This window comes from Herpailurus yagouaroundi, unplaced genomic scaffold (assembly GCF_014898765.1).
Source record: "Herpailurus yagouaroundi ecotype Mexico unplaced genomic scaffold, PumYag 184, whole genome shotgun sequence".
Lineage (NCBI taxonomy): Eukaryota > Metazoa > Chordata > Mammalia > Carnivora > Felidae > Herpailurus > Herpailurus yagouaroundi.
The window spans coordinates 7001265-7027069 of NW_024412415.1; the positions used below are offsets into that span (position 1 = coordinate 7001265).

General features: G+C 42.6%; 1 protein-coding gene across 8 annotated transcripts in view; it reads left to right on the top strand.

Moving 5' to 3' along the window:
- The window catches only part of EIF2AK4 (eukaryotic translation initiation factor 2 alpha kinase 4), a 98203-nt gene that overhangs the window by 65210 nt on the left and 7188 nt on the right, over positions 1–25805 (top strand). For 6 of the 8 annotated variants that reach the window (XM_040492259.1, XM_040492260.1, XM_040492262.1 and 3 more), the window contains 11 exons: positions 414–535; positions 3914–3963; positions 4912–5080; positions 6803–6919; positions 7919–7984; positions 10383–10553; positions 10899–11033; positions 14945–15052; positions 15661–15789; positions 17265–17351; positions 23633–23745. In XM_040492259.1, coding sequence (XP_040348193.1) covers positions 414–535; positions 3914–3963; positions 4912–5080; positions 6803–6919; positions 7919–7984; positions 10383–10553; positions 10899–11033; positions 14945–15052; positions 15661–15789; positions 17265–17351; positions 23633–23745 — 1267 coding nt within the window. The remainder of the gene's footprint in view (positions 1–413; positions 536–3913; positions 3964–4911; positions 5081–6802; positions 6920–7918; positions 7985–10382; positions 10554–10898; positions 11034–14944; positions 15053–15660; positions 15790–17264; positions 17352–23632; positions 23746–25805) is intronic. The other 2 variants (XR_005795763.1, XM_040492265.1) reach the window with 1 other exon arrangement.

Below are 25805 nucleotides of genomic sequence, written 5' to 3' on the forward strand. Positions count from 1 at the left end.
AAAAAAAAAAAAGTACTGTTCATAGATTTGGGTGCAGCCATATTTTACCTTTAAATTCGGTTACAGGCACTTGACATCATGTGCCATTTAGGCTTATTTTTAACACTCAACTTATTGAGAGGAGAACATCTGAATATTTACGATTTGAATATTTAGGCTTGCTACTAAAATACAGTTGGTTCGTGGAGTCAGAAATAAGATGACGTAAAAAAAAAAAAAAGGGAAAGAAGGAAGACTATGTTAAACTTAATAGACGAGCTGTCCATTAGTGGAGTTAGAGAACCAGAGACAGTCTGGTGATGGCTTCAGCAGCCAGTAGCAGATACTTACCTGTCAGGTTGGTGTTCGTTTTTAGTTGCCTCCCAGGAAGAATGAGAACATGATGATTCGTTATTTTTTCTGACTTGGTGTAGGAGCTGTCCAGCTGTGTACCCCACTCCTGCTTCCCCAAAATAGGCAAATATATGAGCACAACGAAGCCGCCTTATTCATGGACCACAGCGGGATGCTGGTGATGCTTCCTTTCGACCTGCGGGTGAGGCTGGGAACGCCCTGGGACAGGCCAGCTATCATGTCTGGTCGCGGGTGGCATCTGTGTGACAGGTTGACCCTTGCCCGTCATGTTTTTCCCTAGGCTTCCATTCTAAATATCCCCTTTAGGAAACACATTCTTGAGGGAGTTATTGCGGTGAGAGCATTACTGGAATTTAGTACACGTTTGACCTTGTGTACATCCACCTTGCTTATGGAGCAAGTACTTCTGACCCTAGGATTGCCACATCTGCATCTCAGTGTTGAGCTCTGCAGAGTGACCATAGCAGGTGGACCTGGCCAAGTCAGACAAATAAATGTATTTTTTTTTCTTTACCTCCTAACTAGATCTTCCCTAACTTCCTAACGTGTTAATGTCGAGAACAATGAAATTCTTCTAATTGCAAGTGCGTCTGATGATGAGGTGTGCCGAATTTCACTCATGCTTGCTTTCTCCTGACCCCTCGGGGTTCCCTTTGACAGCAGTGACTGGTTATGCACTCCTCTCGTGCTGGTTGCTGACAAGCCATCTGCAGCACCGAACATGCCTAAGGCAGACAAGGGTGTGATTCCCCTCATGCACAGAAAGCACTGACAAGTAGGGAGATGAGCAAAAGCCGTAACCAGTCAGTTCTCAGAAGAGAAATTGCGCTGGGCTGATAAACCTTGGAAAAGGTGGTCAGCCTCTTTTAAAGTTTATTTTATTGGGGCGCCTGGGTGACTCAGTCGGTTAAGGTCCGACTTCGGCTCAGGTCATGATCTCATTCATGGCTCGTGAGTTTGAGCCCTGTGTCGGGCTTTGTGCTGACAGCTTGGGGCCTGCTTTGGATTCTGTGTCTCTGTCACTCTCTGTACCCTGTGTACCCACCCCCTCCCCAGCTTGTGCTCTGTCTCTCTCAGAAATAAACACTAAAATTTTTTTTTAAATAATAAAGTTTATTTTATTTATTTTGAGAGAGAGAGCTGGGGAGGGGCAGAGAAAGGGAGAGAGAGAACCCCAAGCAGGTTCTGCGCTGTTAGCATGGAGCCCTATGTGGGGCTTGAATTCAGGGACAGTGAGATCACGACCTGAGGCAAAATCAAGAGTTGGATGCTTCACACACTGAGCCATCCAGCGCCCCTACAGTGCAGATTTTTAAACTTGAGCTCCCATTCTGTAAGCTAATACTCAGTCCTCCCAAATAAAAAGTGAGTACCTTTGAGAATTTGATCCATAGTTAATGGTACTGAGTCAGATCTCTTGGGACAGTCAGACAATGATTTTATAAGTTGTGGTTATTATTAGCGGGTGGTTAAGAACTTATAGAAGATCATGGAAAAGTCAGGGAATTTATCATAAGAGATTAGACCCATTTTGACTGCATTATCATACATGATACTTTAAAAAATTCAGTCAGAGGCACCTGGGTGGCTTAATCAGTTGAGAGTCCAACTCTTGGTTTTAGCTCAAGTCATGATCCCAGGGTCATGGGATCCAGCCTTGTATGGGGCTCCCCACTGAGCATAGAACCTGCTTAAGATTCTCTCTCTCCCTGTCTTTCCCCCTCCCTCCCTCCCCCCCTCCCTCTCTCCCTCTGTCTCCGCCACCCCCTCAGCTCCTCTGCCCCTCTTGTCCTTTTGCTTTCTCTGTCTCAAATAAATAAATTAATTAAAAAAATATTCAGTTATTTGTATAATTAATATTATTTATAGTAGCCAAGATATGGAAACAGCCCAAGTGTCTACTAATAGTTTAATGGATAAAGAAGATATGGTATATACATACAGTGGAATATTGCTCAGCCATAAAAAGAATGAAATCTTGCCATTTGCAACATGGATGGAACCAGAGGGTATTATGCCAAGTAAAATACGTCAGAGAATGACAAGTACCATATAATTTCACTTATATGTGGAATCTAAAAACAAAACAAAACAAAAAACAGACTCTTAAATACAGAGAACAAACTGGTGACTGCCAAAGGCAGGAAGTCGGGGGTGAGGGCAGGGGGAGGGAAATGGGCAAAATAGATAAAAAAAAAATTCACGGGTAACCAAATACAGTAAAACCTTGGATTGTGAGTAACTTGTTCAGTGAGTGTTCCGCAAGACAAGCAAACATTTCTTCTTCTTCTTTTTTTTTTTTTAATATTTTTATTTATTTTTGAGAGAGAGAAACCAAGAGCATGAGCAGGAGGAGGGGCAGAGAGAGAGGGAGACACAGAATCCAAAGCAGGCTTCAGGCTCTGAGCTGTCAGCACGGAGCCTGACACGGGGCTCAAACCTGAGAACCGTGAGATCACGACCTGAGCTGAATTTAGATGCTCAACAGACTAAGCCACCCAGGTACCCCATGAGCAAACATTTCTAATAAATTTTAACTTGATAAATGAGTGATGTCGTGCATCATGAGGAGTACATGATGCCTAATGTCACATGATCACAACTGAGACAGTGGTTCTTGAAATTCGCTGTGATACACAAGTGCTTTGGATTACAAACATGTTTCCAGAACTAATTATGCTCACAAATCAAGGTTTTACTGTAACTTGTGCTGATCTTACTGATTGCAGTTTGGCATAATAAAATTGGACAGAGTGTGTTTAATTAAAAGTGAGTTTTTCTCGGGGCATCTGGGTGGCTCAGTTCGTTGAGCTTCTGATTCTTGGTTTTGACTTAGGTCATGATCTCAAGGTTTGTGGGATCAAGCCCAACATTGGGCTCTGTGCTGAAATTGCTGGAGCCTGCTTGGGATTCTCCCCCTCTCTCTCTGCCCAGCCCCTCAAATAAATAAACTTAAAAAAAAAAAAAAAGTTTTTCTCAAATTTAAAAACCTAAGAAGTGCCACAGTGAGTAAGGTTGGTAGCATGCCCCACAGTAGGTCTACTGCTGACTGACCGAGTCAGGAACATTTCAAGGAATGTGAATGATGAGCAGTGCCCAACTCTGAATAGACTAAAAACCACTGAGTCATACACTTTGTTATTTTTTTAAATTTATTTACTTTTTAATTTACATCCAAGTTAGCATATAGTGCAACACTGATTTCGGGAGTAGATTCCTTAATGCCCATTACCCATCTAACCCATACCCCTCCCACAAGTCCTCCAGCAACTCTCTGTTTGTTCTCTATATTTAAGAGTCTCTTATGTTTTATCCCCCTCCCTTCACTTAAGTTCATCAAGTTCCCTTGATTTTTGCTTCCCTTCCCTTAAGTTCATCTGTTTTGTGTCTTAAAGTCCTCATGTAAGTGAAGTCATAACGATATTTGTCTTTCTCTGACTGACTGAATTGTACACTTTAAAAGGGTGGACTTTATATCTCAACAAAGCTGTTCTTAAAAAACCAAAAGGAGTGGGTTTTGGCACATTTTAACATCGACCTTTGAAACTTTGCTTTTCAGGTTCCTTTTGCAAGATACGTTGCGAGAAACAATATATTGAATTTGAAACGGTACGAAACAATGGGGGTTTCAGTTTCATTTGGTGGATGTGGGAAAGAAGCCAAAGGAGGATGTTTTGTCATCTATGCTCCTGACACAGCAAAGAATTTGGGGTTTGAATTTGGGGTTTAAAGTCATGAGCTTGGAGTATGATTAAAATACCCAACCACAGTACCCCTTTTAATAAAAGAGGGACACAGACTGTCGGCCTTCTCTTTAGAACAAATGTAGCAGTTGGGCAGGCACCCCGAAGCTCCTGCAGTCTATTCTGCGCCTTCTAACGTCCCCAAGCAACACAACTAATTATTTTCACAAATGGTTGCTTGACAAAAACATCTGGTGGCTCTGGATCACAGATGGCCCCTTGTAAACCTTAATTGGAGGGACAAACGGCCAGTGGTCTCTGTGTGAAAACTGCCGACGCAGGTAACTGAACAAAAGCTGCTTGTAGAGAAGTGAAGTAAACCCAGCAGGAATGCTGGATGCTGAGGACCTCCAGGCACTTGGCAGTGGAAAAGGTTTTTCTGTACATTCAGCTGCCACAGGGGTCAAACAGCGTGATCTCCATAAATTGGAGCGGTATTGTTGCCAACGAGGCACCCTGCTTTAAAGCGTCGTTCTTCAAAGGAAGTCAGAGCCCTTTACAAATGGTTTTACTCTCAGCTGCAAGTGAACAATGAACAGGCAGAGGCCTAAGGTGTGTCACTGGGTAGAAAGCAAGCACTAAAGGTAAAATTATTTCTTGCATGCAACTTCATCTCTGTTTCAAACATTAAAGAACAAATCAAGCCCTGTACTTAGTGGCAGCCCTAGGAATTGGCACTTAAATCTCTCTTTAAAGCCTCTTGATCCTACCACTGATTCATTTTCTCAGATTTCTTTTCTCTTGTTCCATAACCTCTTAAGCATATTTGATTCCAGGAAGCAGCGACCTTGTAAATCTGGGTGTCTCTCTCCAGATACTGCATAGAACGTGTGTTCAGACCTCGCAAGTTAGACCGATTTCATCCCAAAGAGCTTCTGGAGTGTGCATTTGATATTGTCACATCTACCACCAACAGCTCTCTGCCCACTGCCGAAATCATCTATACGATCTGTGAAATCATCCAGGAGTTCCCAGCGCTTCAGGTGACTTTCCAGAGTCTAACATGCCAAGGTCATCCCGCTAGATTCCTTGACCCTGTTTCCCCCGCCCCCACCCCCCCACCCCGGGCTTTACCAGTAGGGGGTCACATTTTACTAAAATGACTAAGAGTTTGATGAAGTTACTTCTGGGTTTATCTCAGGCTCTTCCCTCTACCTTGAGAGGAATGGGTCTTGTTTTTATCTGGTTTGAGGGAAGGGCATTGTTGTTCTGCCCATTCTTCCAAAATGCAAGAAATCAGCTAAGATTCCTAGGATGCTTTTAAAAAATGTATTTATCTGTTGATTTTATTTTTATTCTTGGGAGAGAAAGAGAGAGCATGAGCAGGGGAGGGGCAGAGAAAAAGGGAGACACAGAATCTGAAGCAGGCTCCAGGCTCCGAGCCATCAGCACAGAGCCCGATGCGGGGCTCGAACTCACGAACCGTGAGATCATGACCTGAGCCAAAGTTGGACTCTTAACTGAGCCACCCAGGTGCCCCCCCTAGGATGCTTTTAGTACCTTCACTCTGTTCAGAACCCTCTGTGACTACCCCCTATACCCCACGCTGTTTCTCAGCTCCCCAACTTTACTTTCCATCGAGCTTGCATCCTGCCTCGCCAGTAGAGACTGCTCTGGCATAACTGTTTGCTTTCCTCAAGCCTTCCCTCCGCATCCCACATAAGAGCCCACTCACCCCCACCACCGTGCCGGTCACGTTGTCCTTTGTCTAGAAAGACCTCTTTTCCCAGCTGCCGTTTGCACCCCTTCTGTCCCAAAAGCCTGCTTGCTCCCTCATCAGCTGGCCAGCCACCTTTCCTTCTCAACCCAACAGCCCCTGAGGTGAGGCGCCACCTGCTGGTTGAGGGCAGAGCTGTTGTGTCCACTTTGCTGTATACCCTGCCGCGTGTAGCTCGCTGCTCTGTGAATGCTGGCTAATCACCTCAGGTGGACAGAAGTCATGACAGCGTTCCACCAGCCCATCCTTAAACGTCAGTTACTGTTGAACCAGATCCTCTCCCTTTTTGAAATCTGTGTAAACTCACTCAGGCTTTTCACCAAAGCTGAAAACCAAAGTATTTTGGATCTCTATATTAAAGTGTTTGATTATGGGGTGTCCGACTTGGGCTCAGGTCATGATCTCACGGTTCGTAAGTTCCAGCCCCATGTTGGGCCCTGTGCTGACAGCTCAGAGCCTGGAACTTGCTTCGGATTCTGTGTCTCCCTTTCTCTCTGCCCCTCCCCTCTTTGCGCTCTGTCTCTCAGAAATAAATAAACATTTTTTTTAAAAGGCATTTGAGGGGCGCCTGGGTGGCGCAGTCGGTTAAGCATCCGACTTCAGCCAGGTCACGATCTCGCGGTCCGTGAGTTCGAGCCCCGCGTCGGGCTCTGGGCTGATGGCTCAGAGCCTGGAGCCTGTTTCCGATTCTGTGTCTCCCTCTCTCTCTGCCCCTCCCCCGTTCATGCTCTGTCTCTCTCTGTCCCAAAAATAAATAAACGTTAAAAAAAAAAAAATTTAAAAGGCATTTGATTATATTATACTCTGGTTTTAACAATGTAAAAGCAATGTTAATGAAAAAAAAAAATAAATTAGAAGGCAATATGCTAAGATTCAGTCCTCCCACAATGCCCTGCAGGGATGGCAAGTTGGTGGGAAGATTCTGGATTTGGTCATGTACTTATACTACTTTTATAATGAAACCAACATTTTTTCTCTTGTATCCTAGGAAAGAAATTACAGTATTTACCTGAACCATACCATGTTATTGAAAGCAATCCTCTTACACTGTGGGATCCCAGAAGATAAACTCAGTCAAGTCTATGTTATCCTGTATGATGCCGTGGTAAGCATTTAATTACTTGGACTTGAGATTGAAAGATACTGATAGTTGATAAATATTTTCTTTGTGATGTAACCATAAGACTGAGTTGGGAGTTTTATCGCCTTCCCTCATCCAGGAGATACAGTAATCTAAAGTGCCAAAGGCTGTGTGATTGAGTCAGAACAGATAGTGGAAGCCTCTGCTGGCTTACTGTACTGGTTTTCTGTACATCAAAAAAAGCTAACTATTTTCATTTTTTTAAGTTCCTTTATTTATTTTGAGAAAGGGAGCATGAGCAGGGGAGGGGCTGAGAGAGGGAGAGAGAGAATCCCAAGGAGGCTCCGTGCTGTCAGCGCAGAGCCTGACGTGGGGCTTGAACTCACGACCCAGGAGATCATGACCTGAGCCGAGATCAAGAGTTGGATGCTTAACTGACTAAGCCACCCAGGTCCCCACCTCACGCCCCCCAAAACCTAACTAGCTTTTCTCTTATCTGACTGGTATGCATCCAGGGCCCTAATTTCACTGTGTGTTTCTCAGTGGTGCTTTAGCCCCAAATATTGCTGCTGTTGGGCTGTAACAGACCTACTACGTCAGTAGGACACTGGCAGGAACACCAGGGATTGTGCAGGGGGGCTCCACGTCCTTCTTGTTCCTATCCCACAGCCACAGCCTCTTTGCTGGCATGGGACGCAATGCTCGGAGCCTGTCCGAACGTGGCTTTTGTTTGGGGAACACGGATCAGTTACTCCTGTGCCATCCAAACGGAAGCACTCTGGTTCGGCCAGTCCAGCTCGGAGCTGCCTCACCATTCAGCAAGTGCACCTTCCCGCTTTTAATTCTTTTATGCGAATTGAAAAAAAAATTTTTTTTTTCTAATCACAGAATTAGTCCATCCTCCATGATTAGAAAGCAGTTTGTCTGGAGTAGAGGATATGCTTGTCAGAATTAGCCTGGATATTCTATCTTGTACGGGGCCAGATTTGGTGACTCTCGCTGTTACCTTTCTCTCCACATTAGACAGAAAAGCTGACAAGGACAGAAGTGGAAGCCAAGTTTTGTAATCTGTCTTTGTCGTCTAATAGTGTAAGTACCTTGTCACGGCGCTACTACGTCTACACGTCTCTGTAACTTTGTGATACCAGAGAATGTCCCCTGTCGCCTCCCAGACCGGTTTCCCTCTAGTGTTAATCGGTACCATGGCAACCTCCGGGATCAGGGGAAGAGAGCCCAGCGCTGTGATCCAAGCCTGCGTCTCCATGCTGCGGCTTAATGTGCAGTCATCATCCCCTTCTTTCTTGATCACCAGATGCTTTGCTCTTACACCGTGTAAGGGCTGTGCTTGCCACGGCCTCCTGCCGAGTGGGTCTAGCACGAGCTGTCCTCTTCTGAAATAGATCCTCTGGGACTGGGTTGAGGCACAGAGCTCTGCAGATCATCTGGGTTTCCCCCACCACTGTATCCCCTCCCTCCCGATCTCCTAACACCTCAGAGTTGAGTTAAAGCTCCTGCCTTCCTGGTACATTTCTTCCTGAAATCTTATATTTGATCGCAGTGGCAGTATATCTCGCGGGGTAAACAGGTTTGTCATGTTCTCTCGACAGGCTTCAGATTGGTCTCTGATCTTTGACACAGTAACCCACACTTCATGGAGTCATGACATTTTCCTGAGTATTTATCCAAGAAGAGATACTTCTTTAAATTTGCCCCGAACCCCTCCGGCCCTGGTCGGGCACTCAGTTACATGAGTTTGTGATGATCAGCAAATTCATGTATGAAATAGATGCAAATATGATCGTGCACAGACTAGGCAGAGGTGTTCATTCTTGAGGACCCCTACAGTGTGGGCTGTATGTAGGCACAGCGCTAGGGATATTAAAGGAGTCAGTTGAAGAGTCCATAGACTGCTATCAACTCCATTCATATTGGCCTGTAAAAAGCCATGGGGGGATCCGTGCAGCACAGGTCTACCCGCGGCTCTCTAACACAACTTGCACACACACGGCACACCCAGATCTCAGCTCAAAGCAATCAGCACACAGTTTGTAGGCGTAGGGAGAGTAAACCAGATTGCATAGTACTAGGAGTTCGAGAAATTAAGCCAGCTTAAGTTTTAGATATTAAGTATTGTAAGAGATATTAATGAAACACAAAGTGACCAGAGCCGTAATATTTTAACATGAAGCACAGTACCTACATAATACTGTAGGCATTACACAGCACATAGCGATGAGCAGATAGAATCCCAGACATAAATAGCACAAGGAATCTACTCAGGAAACTGCCCAATCCAGCGATTCCTTACCTGAAGGTTCAGACCCAAAAGGTTCTTGGAACTAATACCACTTTGCAAAAATATTTCACATTTGCACATGATAGATAGCTGCATCCGTTGTCAAAATGCCAGCCTCTTTTTGTTACATCTCTGGGTGCTTGATGATAAGCACTAATTTGAAGTTTGATTGGCTTAAAAATGGAAGAATTAGCACTTGATTAAAGACATTGAATGCTCTCATTATGTACAAATGGAACTCTAAGGATCTTAGAAAAGAAGGTAGAAGTGTTGTAAGCCAGTGTCTGGCCCAGTCTTCTGTTTAACGACGAAGGATCTTCGGCGCAGAGAGATTTTTTGTGACTTGTTCAAAGTCACGTGGAGTTTGTTGGTGACGGGGTGCAGGACCCAGATCTGGGGATATTGACTCTACTGTTTTTGCACCTCATTCATGGGGGTAATTTAATGTTAAAACTTGAGAAGAAATACAAGTAATTTATGGTTATTAAACTGTATTAAGCTGAGTCTTCATTCAGTTCTTGGTTTCCATGTACCAGTTTATTGTTGAGCCAGGTTATACTTACATAGTCTTAAAATAGCTAGAATTTTGTTTAACTCCCAGAAGCTAAAGTGCAAATTTTCTTTCTGGTGTATGACCATAGTTCCTTCCTCCTTCACCTGCTGTGTGCCAGGGACTGGGCCGGGCCCACGGAAAATCTCTAGCCACTGCCCTTCTGTGGAAGACAGTGGGTGCAGCGGCTGAGAGCTGGGGTCAGGAATTACTCCAGCAAAGGGAGGAGAGGGAATTCCTGGCTACTTCAGAATAGAATGAGAACCAGTCAGACCTGACCCTTCCACCCCCGATTTCTGTGCCTGAAGTAACAGGAGTAGATGAGAATGAGGAAGGTAACGAGGAACAGTACTGGCTTGGAAATCTGGAATGGTGGCTCTACTGGGGACTAGGCTCTGCTCTGCAGGGGTCAGCATTGACTGGGAGCAGGTGCCAGGAGCACTTATGTGAGGTGCTTCCAAGTTGTGGGAAAAGGGTAGTCTTAGTCAGGATCCCAGTAAAGGCTAAAATTGCCTCCGAGCACAAAATCCCTCCTCGTGGAGGTGCACAAGCTTTGCCATGACCTCCGTGTGTCCAAAACCGTGTAAAGTGCATCTTCCCAACCGTGGATGGGAAGCTAAATGTGCCTCTTTGCTTTCCAGCTGTATCGACTCTACAAATTTATTGAGCAGAAGGGAGATTTGCAAGATCTCACACCAGCAATAAATTCGTTAATAAAACAGAAAACAGGTGTTGCCCAGTTGGTGAAGTACGGCTTAAAAGATCTAGAGGAGATTGTTGGACTTCTGAAGAAATTTGGCATAAAGTTACAGGTTTGGCAACTGTTGGATTCTATTACGGATTTGTAGCATTAGCACAAGGGGGAAATGGGTTTTTTAAGTTAACGCGAGTAAGCGTTTTATTTTTCCAGAATTCTACTTTCTATATTTTGGAACTGTTGGTATCTAGTAATAATTTTGGCTTAAATCAGAATTTCCTTGCAAGCATCATGATTCCTACTGAACAGCAATTCTGCTTCCGCAAAGCGGGGATTCTTGAAGAGAGCAGAGTTTCTCTTACTTGGCAGGCTATACTGTGTACTACATCCTACTGGTGCTGTGATGTGATTCATGGACAACAGTACCCTTGACACGTTTGCATGGGATTGCCCTTCACAGGTCTTGATCAACTTGGGCTTGGTTTACAAGGTGCAGCAGCACAACGGAGTCATCTTCCAGTTTGTGGCGGTCATCAGACGGAGGCAAAGGGCTATATCTGAAATCCTTGCGGCTGGTGGCCGATACGACCTGCTGGTGAGAGCCTGCCCTGGATTAATTGACTTACTCTGGCATTGTTTCATTTCTTTCATAACTTGATATTTTGAAATATTTCACACCTTCAGAAACACTGAACCAGTGGTATCATTGAGCCACCCACATGCCTTTTATCGAGGAATAGAAATGTATTGTGAACTGCATTTGTAGTGTTTTTAACTTTTATTATTATCTTTAAATGTTTATTTTGAGAGAGGGAGTGCGTGAGTGCGCATGAGCACACGCCAGCAGGGTTTGGGTGAGAGAGAGAGAGAGAGAGAGAAGAGAAAAGAGAGAATCCCAAGCAATCACAGAGCCCAGTGGTAGGGCTCGATCCCACAAACTGTGAGGTCATGACCTGAGCCAAAATCAAGAGTTGAACATTTAACCCGCTAAGCCCCCCAGGCACCTCTAACTTTTATTTTAAAACAATTACAAGTTTACAGAAAATTGCAAAGATAGCACAAAGAGAACTCCGTTTCCTTGAACGGTTAAATCTGGCATAACTATAATAAAATATCAAAACCAGGACAGGGACATTGGTACACAGTATGTGTGTAATTCTGTGCCATTTAATCACATGTGTAGAGTCCCGTAACCACCGCCACAATTGAGATACAGAGCTGTTCTGTCACATATAGATCCTTTGGTGCTGACATTTACTAGTTCAAATGAAGTATAGAACCATTATCTTCCTTTAAGTCCCTATACCCCTCCCCCCATTTATAATATAATTGTCTTAAATACTTCCTCTCCATACATTGAGATCCACATCAGACAGTGTTACGCTTTTTACTTCAGCTGCCAAACTCTGAGACACCCAGGAGGAGAAGAATTGCTGGTTTCTGATGAGAAGTGTGCTGTTATTTGAATCTTCCCCTATAAGAAAGTTGGGTTTCACTCCATGCTTTTTAAGATTTTTTTTTTCTTTGTCTTTAGTTTGCAGTTTGATCACAACAGGTCTTGGTGTGACTTTCATTGGATTCATACTCTTTGGGATTATCTCAGTTTCTTGAATCTAGAGGTTTATGTCCTTTTCCAATGTGCCCCCCCCCCCCCACCAAGCCCCAGCAGGGTGGCATCAGAGAACACTAAGTGGGAGCCGGGACTTTCATATCTGCCTGGGCATTGCTCCCTGAACAGGGTCATCGGAGGCCAGGAACTAAAGGATTTTGGACCCCTGCCTCCAGCCAAGCAGTAACATGGCCACCTTCCCTGTGGGGGTGGTGGTGCTGGAGAAAGCTGAGTGGGAGGCTGAACTTGCCCTGCAATCCAGCAGTAACAGAGTCTCCTGCCACTTCCCACCTGCCCACCCCTCACCACTGCACCGGGGGAGAATGTTTCAAGCATATTATTCTAAATCTCTTCAGTTGCACTCTCTTTTTCCTCTCCTTCTAGGTCTCTGATGACAAATGTTTGAGTTTTTGTTCTATCCCTGAGGTTCTGGGCCATTGTGCTTTATGGTCTGTTCTGTCTTCATACTGAGTTATTTCTCTTGTGTCATCTTCAATTTCATTGGCTATATCCCGTCTTATCCCCATTCTGCTGTTTAGCCCATCCAGAGCTTTGTTTTTGTTTTTTTTACCTTCTTATTTGCTGAGACCTTTTTTTGTTTGTTTGTTTCAAGCCTGTTCACAATGCTTGTTGAAGCATTCTTATGATGGTTGCTTTAAAATCCTCGTCAGATAATTCTGACATCTTTGTCATCTTGGTGTTGGTGTCTGTTGTCTTTTTTTTTTTTTTTTAATGTTTATTTTCAGAGAGAGCAAGCCAGTGAGCATGAGTGGGGAAGGGGGAGAGAGAGAGGAAGAGAGAGAATCCCAAGCAGGCTCCTTGCTGTCAGCGCAGAGCCAGACGTCCAGCTTGATCCCATGAACTGTGAGATCATGACCTGGGCCAAAATCAAGAGTCGGACACTTGACTGAGCCACCCAGACACTCCTGTGGATAGTCTTTTTTTTTTTTTTAATGTTTACTTTTGAGAGAGAAGAGAACATGTACATGCAAGAGCAAGGGAGGGGGTAGGGTACAGAGGATCCGAAGTGAGCTCTGCACTGACAGCACAGAGCCCAGTGTGGGGCTTGAACTCAAGAACCATGGGATCCTGACCTGGGCCAAAGTTGGACGCTTAACCAATTGAGTCACCCAGGCACCCTGTTGTCATTTCTTACACATTTTGAGATCTTCGTGGTTCTTGCCCTGATGCATGATTCTCACTTGTACCCTGGATATTTTAAGTATTATGTTAGGAGAGTCTGGAGCTTAGCCAGATCATCTGGTTTAGCAGGTCTCCTCTGATAGCACACTGGAGGGGCAGGGGGTTCTTGGTACTATTGGCTAAGGGTAAAGATTCAGGTTCCTTCCTCAGCTTTCTTCAGCATCCCTAGGGTGGGAGGGGTACCTTGGTCCTGTTTCCCCCATGCCTCTACAGGTACTGTTGTGAGGGGTGGGGGAAGTGGTGGGCAACCTCGTTGCTGCTGGATAGCTGAGAAAGTTCCAGTCTCCGTCTCAGCCTCCTCCACTCTCCGACTCAGCCTCCTCCACTCTCCCAAGGAGTGTGGGCTTCTTACTGCTTGGATGGAGGTGGGGGTCTGATATCCTTTGGTTCCTGGCTTCCAGTGACACTGGGGGGTGGGGGGAGGATACTGTCTCAGGCAGATAAGAGAGTCCTGGCTCCCACTGAGTCTTCTCTGATGCCACTTGGTAGAAGGAGGCTCCTTACATCTGGGTGAGTGTGTAGGCCCCTACTCAGCCTTTGCTGGTGGGAGTGGGCCTATGCTTTTTCCTGTGGTGTTTGGCTGGAGCAGGGCAGGTGTTTTCTAAACATTTTCTGCCCTGCCAGGTTGCCCCTTTCTTGGTCTAGACAAAGCAGGTTTTCCTGGGGGCTTTTTTTTTTGTCACTTCTCCTTGGCATTTCTGGGTTGTCAGCTTCTCCAGCACCCAATCCAAGAAACATGAAGCAAAGACCGAATCCAGGGAACTCTCCATGTGTTATTCCCCAGATCCTGTGGTCCCTAGCCAGTCTGCTCCCCTCTCTCCACTTCACAGGCTTCTTACGTTTGTTTTAGAAGTAACGTCCAGGAATTTTAGCTGTACTTGGCAGGAAAAATAGAAGTGTTGCTACCCATCTTGGCCCAGAATCAGAACCTACATATGTAATTTTAAATAATCTAATGACATAAAGTAAGTAAAAAGAAACACATGGGGGGATGCCTGGGTGGCTCAGTCGGTTAAGTGTCCGACTCTTGGTCTCAGCTCACGTCTTGATCTTAGGGTCGTGAACTCAAGCCCTGCACTGGGCTCCATATTGGGCATGGAGCCTGCTTAAAAGAAAAAAAAAAAAAAAAAAGGAAACAGGTGGAATTTATTTTAATATTATCTCTTATCGAACATAGAATCGAAATTTTTAAGCTATTTTACTTTTTTTTCCTAAGCCTTTGCATTCAGTGTATGTTTAACCCACTATACCCAAAATATTATTTCAACATGTAATCAGACATCTAAATACTATTGAGCTAATCTACGTGCTTTTTTTATTCATTTGGAGTCTTTGCAACCTGTGTGTATTTTACATACACAGCACATGTCAATTTAGATTAGCTACATTTCAAATGTCCAAGCCACATGTGGCTAAGTGGCTACCATATTGAACAGGGCAGCTCCAGATGCAACATTGGTTAACATTTTCCTAAAATGGCATGTGTGCTTGCTCCCATGTCTGTCTGTCTGTCTGTCTGTCTGTCTCTCTCTCTCTCTCTCTCTCTCTCTCTCACACACACACACACACACACACACACACTTTTCTGTCATTGAACCCTTTGATGTTAAGTTGCTGACAAGTGTGTGCCCTTCAGTCATTGCTCATGATCAGTTTCTTCTCTATTTCCTAACCAGAGCTGTCTTCCTTCACAGATTCCCCAGTTTAGAGGACCACAGGCTCTGGGGCCAATCCCCACTGCTGTTGGGGTCAGCATAGCTATAGACAAGATATCTGCTGCTATCCTCAACATGGAAGAACCTGTAAGTTCGGTTTGGCTTTCCAGTGGGCCTTGAGTGGTCTTTTCATCTCGTAGTCACTTATATGCAGCCCTGGGTGTGGCAGCGATAGGCCGAGGCCTTGGGAAGCTATCTTTGCCATGAAAGACCAGCCTAAGACTTGGCATCCATCCTTGTGTATGTGTCCTTAGCTGTAGCTGAGGGACCTCAGACAGCTCCTCTGTCTTCTCCTGGCCGGCCTCACTCTCGACTGTGACACGCTACGTAAATGTGACATGTTTTAGCTGTTAGCAGACTCCTGTCAATGCCCCTTTTTCAGAAACCCTGCTCTACTCTACAGAGCTATAAACGTTTTTTTTTCTTCCTTTGTGTTTCAGACAAGATTAGTTTTCCCAGAGGAAAAGAAGATCTTCCTGACGGCTTAGGATAGTTGAAATAATTTCTTTCTAAAAAAAACTAATATAAAAGTTTTTTGACTGTCATTTTTTTTTTAAGCTAAGTCATTCTGAAGCCAAGCCATGTACACATCTCTTACTATATAAGATCTCAGGGTGCTCTCTTCACTCAAGTGGTGCCTGCTTTCTAGTGCTGGTCTCGCTTCTCTAAATGTAAGCACTCTGTTTCTCATCCAGGTTACAATCAGCTCTTGTGACCTCCTGGTCGTAAGTGTTGGCCAGATGTCCATGTCCAGGGCCATCAACCTCACCCAGAAACTCTGGACGGTGGGAATCACGGCACAAATCATGTATGACTGGTCGCAGGTAATGAGACCAAAAAAATGCCCGTGGGTTGAGTGCATGTAGTCACGGCTGCAATGGCAAATCGTCCCCTCCAGCCTTAGACTAGAGTTCCCTCAGACTCTACTTCTCTCTAGTTAGAGTTACTTCCTGTGTTAGCTTCTTATTGCTACAGTGGCAAATCACCGCAGACTTAGTGGTTTAAAACAATACAGGCTTATTACCTCACGTTTCTGGTGTTCAGAAGTCTGATACCAGTTTCACTGGGCTCAAATCAAGATTCTCTGCTAGGGCTGGATCCTTCTGAAGGCTTTAGGGGGAAAATCCTTTCCCTTGACTTTTCCAGCTCCTAGAGGCCTCCTGCACCCCTCAGCTGTTAGTCCCTTCCTCCACTTTCAAGTTCAGCAGTGTCACCTCTCCACCTGTTTCTGTCCTTAGATCTCTAACTCTGACCCTCCCATCTCCCTCTCACAAGGCCCACTGTTTCTGCCCAGATCATCCAGAATAATCTCCCTATCTCAAGATCCATAACTCAAAGTTCCTTTTTACCATATAAGGCAACATATTCAGTTGGCAGGGATTAGGCTGGGACATCTTCGCGGGGTCATCACAACCCACCACACTTCCGAAAGGCACTTCGTGTTTAGCGTGCGTACATATCCTCAGACCTCCCACAGCAGCCTGCCCTGGGGATGGAAGTGAGGGAGGTGGCACCCCCGAACCTGCTGGCCCCTCAGGAAGAGGGGGGGCCTTCAGAGAACATCTGCACTGCCACCAGCTGATCACAGAAGGGCCTGAGCTCCCAGGTAATCAAGTTGCACGCACGCTCACCCACACTCAGGTGCCCTGGAGCATGAAGAGATGCCCAGGGAAACAGCCTCCACCCTTCCTCCTGCTCCTTGCACATCGCCTACCAAGAGGTTTCCAAGGCTGCTGCCGTCCATTTTTGTGCACGTTATAAAAAGCCTCTTGTTAGATGTATGTTGAGCGATAATTTTGAATTGTTGGAGCATCCTCTTGCATTTGTTTCCTTGTTTCATAAACTGTCAGAGAAGAGCTCTTACAGAAACAGGGACTTCCGTCCTGCACAGTGACATACGCTGCAGGCATCTCTGCTCGGATGCTCACTTTATGCTTCAGTCCTGCTTCTCACCTTCCACTCCTTTTGCTGCCTTTGCTTCCCTCAGAGGCCTTTTCATTGTGTGTATGTGTATTGTATAATTTTTGGCACCTTCCATCAAGATTTGGAGCTTTTGAAAACCTGATCACATTGATTGTTCGTGGCCCCTTAGGACAATAGCGAACGTAAGAAAAGTAAGGTTTTATTCTCCTTTGAATTCTTACTCTTCTGGCTTAATATTTATATCTCCTGAAGTCAGCATGTTTAGTGATTCACTTTGAAAATCTAGCTGAACACAGTGTTTGCAGTCTCCTTAATCACTTGAAGCCGCTGTAGGTGTTCTGTGTTTATTTCACACACTGTGGTTTGTTTGTTTCAGTCCCAAGAAGAACTCCAGGAATACTGCAGACATCACGAAATCACCTACGTGGCCCTTGTCTCAGATAAAGGACGAAGCTATGTCAAGGTACAGACCCAAGGAAATCTTTCACAGTTAAACAGATTTTCCAAACTGGGTATTAACTGTGGAGCACCTGACTTCCCACTAAGGCCCTGGCCTTGGGTGTGGGTGGAAATCCATTATTTTATTGGCTGGACCTATTCTTGGAGAAAGACTATAGAGTAAGAGAGAATCTGCATCTGAATCCTTCCCTTCAAGCTTAAAAAATGCAAACACAGTGGCAGTAGCTTTTTCCTATTTTTCTCCCTTTGCTCCTCTTTTCCATCTAAGAAAACAAGAATAATCACTACACTGAAATGCTGGTTGGCATAGCCTATGGCTGTTTCCTAATCAGTTTTACTCTGTTGCGTTTAACTTACGAAGCTCATAAATATACCACCTCCTAACCGTTATTTCTGTTTTTGAAGAAAAAAATCAACCTATTTCTCCCCTTTTAAATCTTTGTCAGGTTTTGATATCTGTGTAACGTTGGCTTCATAAATGAATTAGACAGTGTTCTCTCCTCTTCCACTTTGTGGAAGATTTTGTGTAGAATTGGTATTATTTCATCCTCAAATATCTGCTCAGATTCCCCAGTAGAGTCATGTGGGCCTTGATAGAGAGCTATTCTGGTTGCCTGTTTCTGAATAAGTGACTTTTGGTAGTGTAGATCTTTCCCAGAATGTTTCCATTTCATCTAAATTTTCCTATATTTTCTGTCGCTGTCTGTGGGATATGCAATAATAATCCCCTTTCATTCTTGATATTGGTAATTTATGTCTTACCCCCCAACCCGCCCACACTTTTTCTTTTTTTAAACCACTGGTGAGGTAAAAAAAAAAAACCCTAGCCTGACTAGAGGTTTATCAATCTTATTTGTATTTTCAGAAAACCAGTGTTTTTATGTTATTGATTTTTCCCTATTTTATGTTCATTTGTTTTCTATTCTATTGATTTCCACTCTTCATTCTGCAAATTTTGGATTTAGTTTATTCCATTTCTAATTTCTTCAGATAGAACTTTAGGTTAGGGGTAAACTACAGTCCATAGGCCACATCTGGCACACAGCCTATTTTGTATGGCCTGTGAGCTACAAATTTTTTTTACACTCTTTGTTTAAAAAAAAAAAAAAAAAATGCAGAGACATTGTTTGGCCTGCAAAGCCTAAAATCCTATCTGAGTCTTTGCATTTAAAAAAAAAAAAACCAAAAAAGGCACCTGGCTTGGACCACTGATTTTAGATTTTACTTTTCTAAGTAGAACTATTTAATGCTATAAATTTCACTGTAAGTACTGCATTAGTTGCATCCCACACATTTTTATATGTAGTGCTTTTATTTTCATTTAGTTCAGAATTTTTTTTTTTTTTTTTTTTTTTTAAGTAGGCTTCACATCCAGCATGGAGCCCAATGCCTGGCTTGAGCTCACAATCCTGAGATCAAGAGTCGGATGCTTAACCGACTGAGCCACCCAGGCACCCCTTTTATTTTTATTTTTTTAATAGTTCAGAATACTTTCTAATTTCTTTGGTTATTTCTTCTTTGATCCACGGGTTACTTCCAGATATTTGGGTATTTTCTTTCTTTAAGGATTTCTAATGATTTAATTCCTTTGCGATCAAAGAACATACATATTCTATATGATTTCAGTCCTTTTAATTTTACTGAGTCATGGTTTAAAGTAAAACAATGGTCTGTTACTGTGATGTTTCATGTACACTTGAAAAGAATGTGTATTCTGCATTGTTAGGAGGAGTGTTTGATAAATAATCAGGTCACATTAGATGATGATGTTGCCCAAGTGATCTGTATCTTTACTAATCATTTTGTCTACATGTTCAATCAGTTACTGAGAGAGGACTATTGAAATCTCCAGCTCTCATTGTAGATTTGTCCATTTCTCCAAAAGTTTTATCAGTTTTTGCATTTTGAAGCTCTGTTATTTGGTGAATGCACATTTAGAATTTTATATGTTTGATGCATTGACCTCTTTATCATTATGAAATGTTCTTCTTTGTCCCTGATGACACTTCTTGTTCTGAGGTCTTTTGGTTAGTGTTTGCATGACATGTCTGTTTCCATCCTGTGTCTTGAAGTGCGTTTCTTAGAGACAGTCAGCAGTTGAGTTGTGCCTTTATCCACTCTGACAATTCCTGCCTTTTAACTGGAATTGTTAGACATTAATTTGTAATGCAATGAGCGAAATGGTTGGGTTTAAATCTGCCATTTTACTATTTGTTTTCTGATTATTCCATCTGTTCTTTTTTCCATTTTTGTCTTTTCATGCCTTTTTAGATTGATATCTGCTATTTTACTGACCATTACTCGTTTTTGGTGAGACTGTTTTTGTGACCTCTCTAGGGTTTGCAATATACACCTTTAACTTAACACATTCTACCTTCAAAAAATGTCATATGCCCTTCTCTTATCGTGTAAGAACCTTATAAGAATACTTCCATTTCCCTTCTCTCATTCTTTGTGCTGTTGTTGCCAAATATTTTTCTTACATATATTGTAAAGTCCACAATACATTGTTATTATTTTGGCTTTAATTAGTTATTTTTTAAAGGGGCTTTTGTTTTGGTTTTTTTTAGAGAGGTTTTTAAAATAAGGGGGGAAATGTCTTTTATATTTACCCACGTAGTTACCATCTCTTGTACTACTGATTCCTTTGTTGAGGAAGACATCATTCTGATTTCATTTGCCTTCTGCCTGAAGAATTTCCTTTAATATTTCTGGTCCATGCAGGTGTGCTGGTCGTGAGTTGTCTCAGTTGGTACTGGTCTGAGAAAGTCTTCACCCTCATTTTTGAAAGATGTTTTTGCTAGATATAAAATTCAACATTTACATGTTTTTCATTTTGCACTTTGAAGAGGTGTTTTACTGTCTTCTGAGCTGATCACCGTTTCTGTTAAAGTCTGCTTTGATCCTCTGAATATGATTGTTTTTTATTTTCTGGCAGCTTATAAGATTTTCATTTGTCACTGGTTTTCTGCATTTTGAATATGGTTTACCTCAGTGTGGTATTCTCTATATTCTAAGACTTGGTATTCGTAGATAGGACTTCTTTGAACTGTAGATTTGTAGTTCTCATGAAATTTAGAAAATTTTCAGACATTATTTCCTCAAATATTTTTCTGTCCCTTTTCCTCTTTTACTTCTAGGACTCCAATTACAGTATGTTAATTATCTGATATCGCCCCACACCTCATTGGGTCTCTCTTTGTGCCCCCCCCCCCCCCCATGCTTTATTCTGGATCATTCAGTGATCTTTCTGCAATATCTTACATGCTATTAATCCCACTGCATTTCTTATTTTGGATATTGTATTTTTCCATCTTTATAAGTTATATTTGGATCTTTAGGTCTTCCATTTCTCTCTTACGGTTTTTGTTTCCTTTATATTTTTTATAAGATTTAAAACAGTCATTCTAAGGTATCTGTCTACTGATTCCATAATTTCTGAGACATTTCTCTGTCTGTTTCTGTCGTTTCTCCTTGCTGTGAGTCCTATTTTCTTGCCACCTTGCATGCCTAGTAATTTTGGATTGGTTGTGGACATTATGAATTTTACATTTTTGGAAATACTGCTGGGCTTTGTTCTGGGGTATAGTTAAAATACTTGAATTGTTTGATCCTTTCCAGGCTTGGTGTTAAGCTTTGTTAGGGCAGACCAGGGCCGCCTTTAGCTCTGAGCTGACCCATTACTAATAAGGCAGTATCGCCTGGGTGGCTCAGTCGGTTGAGCATCTGACTTCGGCTCAGGTCATGGTCTCATCGTTCCTGAGTTCAAGCCTCACATCAGACTCTGTGCTGACAGCTTAGCACCTGGAGCCTGCTTTGGATTCTGTGTCTCCCTCTCTCTGCCCCTCTCCCACTTGTGCTCTGTCTCTCTCTCTCTCAAAAATGAACAATAAAAAAAAAAGTTAAAAAGTTTAAAAAAAAATTTTTTTTAGGTTTAGTTTTGAGAAAGAGTTGTTCCTTGTTGTCTAATGTCTGAAAAATCTTATGTGTTTTGTCAGGTTTTCTAACTGTTGAAGGCAGGAAGGCAGTTCTTGGAGTAGTTTATCCTTTTAGGGAAGATTTGCAAGTCCCCACTACTAGTCTGCTGGTTAGTCACAAAATTAGAAATGCCCTTAAGAACTACTGATCAGGCCTCTTCCAGAATAGTGATTGCTCCTGCAGTAGTACTGAGAGGTGACCATCAAGCCTTTGCTGGATAACTCGTGTCATAAGAAAGTGCTATAATGCTGAGCAAATTTTAAAAACCTGAATTAGTCTCCTTCCCAAAATCTAACGCTCAATGGTCTTAGTTCTGTATTCTTGAGTAGTCGCAATAGCCAGTCTAATTCTTCCTCCTTCTCTCAACTACCTTCAAATAAATTCTAGGAGACCAGAGACTGCCGTGCCACTCTATCCTCATTGCTGGTGTAAAAAACATTTTTTTAACGTTTATTTATCTTTGAGAAAGACAGAGAGAGACAGAGTACGAGTCGGGGAGGGGCAGAGAGGAAAACACAGAATCCAAAGCAGGCTCTGGGCTCTGAGCTGTCAGCACAGACTCTGATGTGGGGCTCGAACCCATGAACTATGAGATCATGAACTGAGCCAGGGTCGGATGCTTAACCAGCTGAGCCATCCAGGCTCTCCCTGTTTTCTGGATTAAACATTCTGGTTACTTAAGCCATTTCTCTTAACATGATTTCCCAGATCCTTGACCCTCCTAGTTAAGCTCCCCTAGACATGCTTGGTTAATGTCTGTCTTTAAATGTGATCCTAGAATTCTACACAGCACTCTAAGAATATTTTGACTAAATGAGAATGCTCTCTGACCTCCCTCAATCCAGATACCATATTTCTCCTAATGGAGCTTACTAGTGAACTCTTAGCAACCATGTGGCTCTTGGGCTTATACTGAACTTATCAGCTAAAATTCATTGGCCTTTTAACAGTTATCACCATGTCTGGTTGGCCACCTACAACGAAGGCTTCAATTACAGGACGTCATATTTATCTCCATTAAATGTGATCTTGTTCATTCTAGAACATTGTTTCAGCCTGTCCAGCTCTTTCCAATCTTGTATCACCTTCATATTTGAAGGGCAAGACATCACTTCATTCACCCAGTCAACAAATGCATTTTAAGTATTAACAGTGTAGAAGGGATGGAATTTAAGATCCTAAAGGATACAGTGACATTTAAGCCTCAGGCCCTCCTGTGAGGTATCCTATAATCTGATAGGGAACGTAACATATTTGTGCACGATTATGAGTTAGAAAATGCTAAATGCCATTAGAGTCCTATAGAGAACGTTCTATGAGGGTTCATCACCACCCAGGAGAGGACTTCAGAAGTAGCAGAGAAGTCTTCAGGGCAGAGGTGGGGTTTATGCTGGACCCTCATGGATGGGTAGCATAAAGGTAATGGTAAGTCTTTGACCTGCCTGTTCCAAAGTCAGAGGGAGGCCAGCAAAGAACTATTCTGGTATTATCCTGAATAAGTAATATCCTGAATGCTTTGGATGAAGCAGAAGCATTGCAAAGAAGGGGTACCTCAGCAGAGACTAGTTTTAGCTAGATCATGGGGAGCAAACTGCCCACCGAGGAATTTAGATTTTATGTAGCAGCTCGAGACCAGTCTCAGGGGCCTCCAGAGCATCTATTTTCTACAGAAGGGGACATCAGAGTTGTACGTGAAAAAAATTAATCTGCAGGTACGCGTAGCATGGAATGGAGTGAGGGGAAACTGAAGACAGGGATAGCAGTGCGAACAATATAAAGCTATTCTAAGCCAAGGCCACTCCATGGCCAGTGAAGATGAAAGGTATCGTAAAAAAATGGGATGACAGGACTTAGGTTTGGAATGGGGGTTGGGGAGGGGGTGGAAACTTGGTGACTGACCAGGGGATATTTAAGGGGAAGAAAATGTGAAAGAAATGAAATAGGAGCTGGTTAGTCTTGCCCCCCCCCCCACCTTTTTTTAAACTCTATCACCAATGATAAGCTTTTCTAGTCTATACCAGAGTTTTTCAAAGCCACAGTGACGTTTGGGGCCGGATAATTATGGGGGCTGCTGTTCTGGGCACTGTAGGATGTTGAACAGCATCCCAGGCCTCTCTCCGCAAGATGTTGGTAGCACCCTCTATAGATGTCACAACCAAAACGTGTCTCCAAACATCGCCAGCTGTCCTGTGGTGAGCAAAATTGCCTCTGGTCGAGAACCACCAACCTGAACTGTTGACTTCGTTTTGTACTCGGGTTCAGCCTATTGGCTTCAGAAATTGATGGATCTATTTCATTCTTTTTAAGGTTAAGTCTTTTGAGAAGGAAAGGCAAACAGAGAAATGCGTGCTGGAGTCTGATCTTATAGACTATGTTGTGCAGAAACTCAGGACTAAAGTCAGTGATGAAAGGACTATCAGGTAACAAAGGCCCAGAAAACCAGCTGTGATACCTGTAGAACTTCCGTGCCTTTTTTAGAAAAATCAATTTGATCCTTTTGGGAAATAAAGATTCATCAGGATCACTTTTAATGGACCATTCTGTTGCTTCTGAAGAACTCAAGAGTTGAAGTATACGATCCCCTGTATAAGACTAATCCTACTTTCAGTGTTCCTTTCTCATAACATGTCAGAGAATGCTTTATCAGTTTGAAAGTCCTCAGGAGCCAGAATTATCTTACTTGGTCTGTTATGCAGCAAATTTTGGTAGTATTTTGTCAATATATTTGAAAGATCTAATATATTCTGGGAAAAGATCTCATACTAAATGTACACTGGCTCAACTCTCTGGATAGGAATTTAACAAAGTTAAAAACCTTAAAAATTAAAAAGAAAGACCCATTAATATTACTTTCAGGAATTTATAGCAAAAATTATCCCATGGGGGTATGAGAAAGATGTCTATCAAGGCATTGTTTATAACAGCAGTTCCAAACTTTTTGGCCTTAGAAGCCCTTTATATCTTTAAAAATTATTTGAGGGCATCAAAGAATGTTGTTTATGTGGGTTGCATCTATCAGTAATTTGGTAGAATTAAAATGAATATTTTAAAAATACTTTTTAAATAAACCAATTACATGCTAATCTAAATGACATATTTTAATGAAAAATAACTATTTTCCAAAACCAAAGAAATTTAAGAAGAGCAACACTTTCATCTTTTTACAGATAAAGAGACAAAAATGGAAAAAAAATGCATTAACACTTTGATAGAAAAAACTAGATTGTCATCTGCTTCTGCATTCAATCTGTTGTGCTATCACCCATCATACAGTCTCTGGAAAATTCCAGGACACACTTGTGAGAGGATGAGCATAAAAAAAAGAGAGAAGTAACATTTTAGGATTGTGGTGAAAATTGTCTTGACCTTACAGACCTCTGAAAGGGTCTCAGGGGCCTCCAGAGGTCCCTGGACCACATGTTGAGAAATCTCTCACTTATAGTATCACAAAATCCATTCTAGAAGATTGTTTGGATTATAGTAATATAGTGAAATGCTATGCAGCCTTCAAAAATGATGATTCTAGGAGCCAGGCCTGACTGGCTCAGTCAAAAGAACATGTGACTCTTGATCTCAGGATTATGACTTTGAGCCCCATATTGGACACAGAGTTTACTTAAAAACAAATTTTTTTTTTAAATGTTGATTCTAGTAAAGCTGAATTTATTGACGTGGAAGGATGTCCATAGACAACATATACGATCCTATTTTTCTCAATCAAAATACACAGTCCATATATAGGCTGGAATGACATACCAAATTTTTAATTGTAGTTATTTCTGGTTAGTGGGATTACAAGGGATCCTAATTTTCTTAAGGCTTTTTTTTTTTTTTTTAAATAAATGTGTAACTTTTACATATATGCTCATAATCAGAAATACTTTTTTTGGCTTCTATCAGTGATTCTCAAGTAGGGGACACTTGGCACTGTTTGCAGACATTTCTGGTTGTCAGAACTGGGGGTGCCGCTAGTATCTAGGAGAGATCAGGGGTGCTGCTGCTTCTACAGTACATGGGACTGACCGCCCAGACTGCCAACCAAGAGTTATCTGGCCCCAAATGTCAATAGTGCCAACAGTGAAAAATCCTGGCTTCTATAAAACATTCTTACTCTCTTCTCCTTCCCTCACCCTGCTTGAGTAAATTCCCATCTGCACCTAGCTTGAATAAGTTCACCAGCGTGCTTTCTCTGAAGGCATATAATGTTCTGGAAGTCACCAGATATTAGGATTATGGATTTTAAAAAATAGAGGTTTAGAAAGCATAAAATACTCAACTAATTAATAGTACAGGTGAACATTAAGACACTTAAAAGGCCAGATGGGATTCAGTTTTAGCAGGGAAAGGTTTAAAATCTTTCCTCCATGTGCGTGATTACTTCCATGTTTTCCCCGAGAGAACTATTATGTCTCTCAAAGGCTGTAAACTAATTCAGTCTTTAAAAGAATGTCCATTCACAGCTTTTGAAAGAATCTCCTTG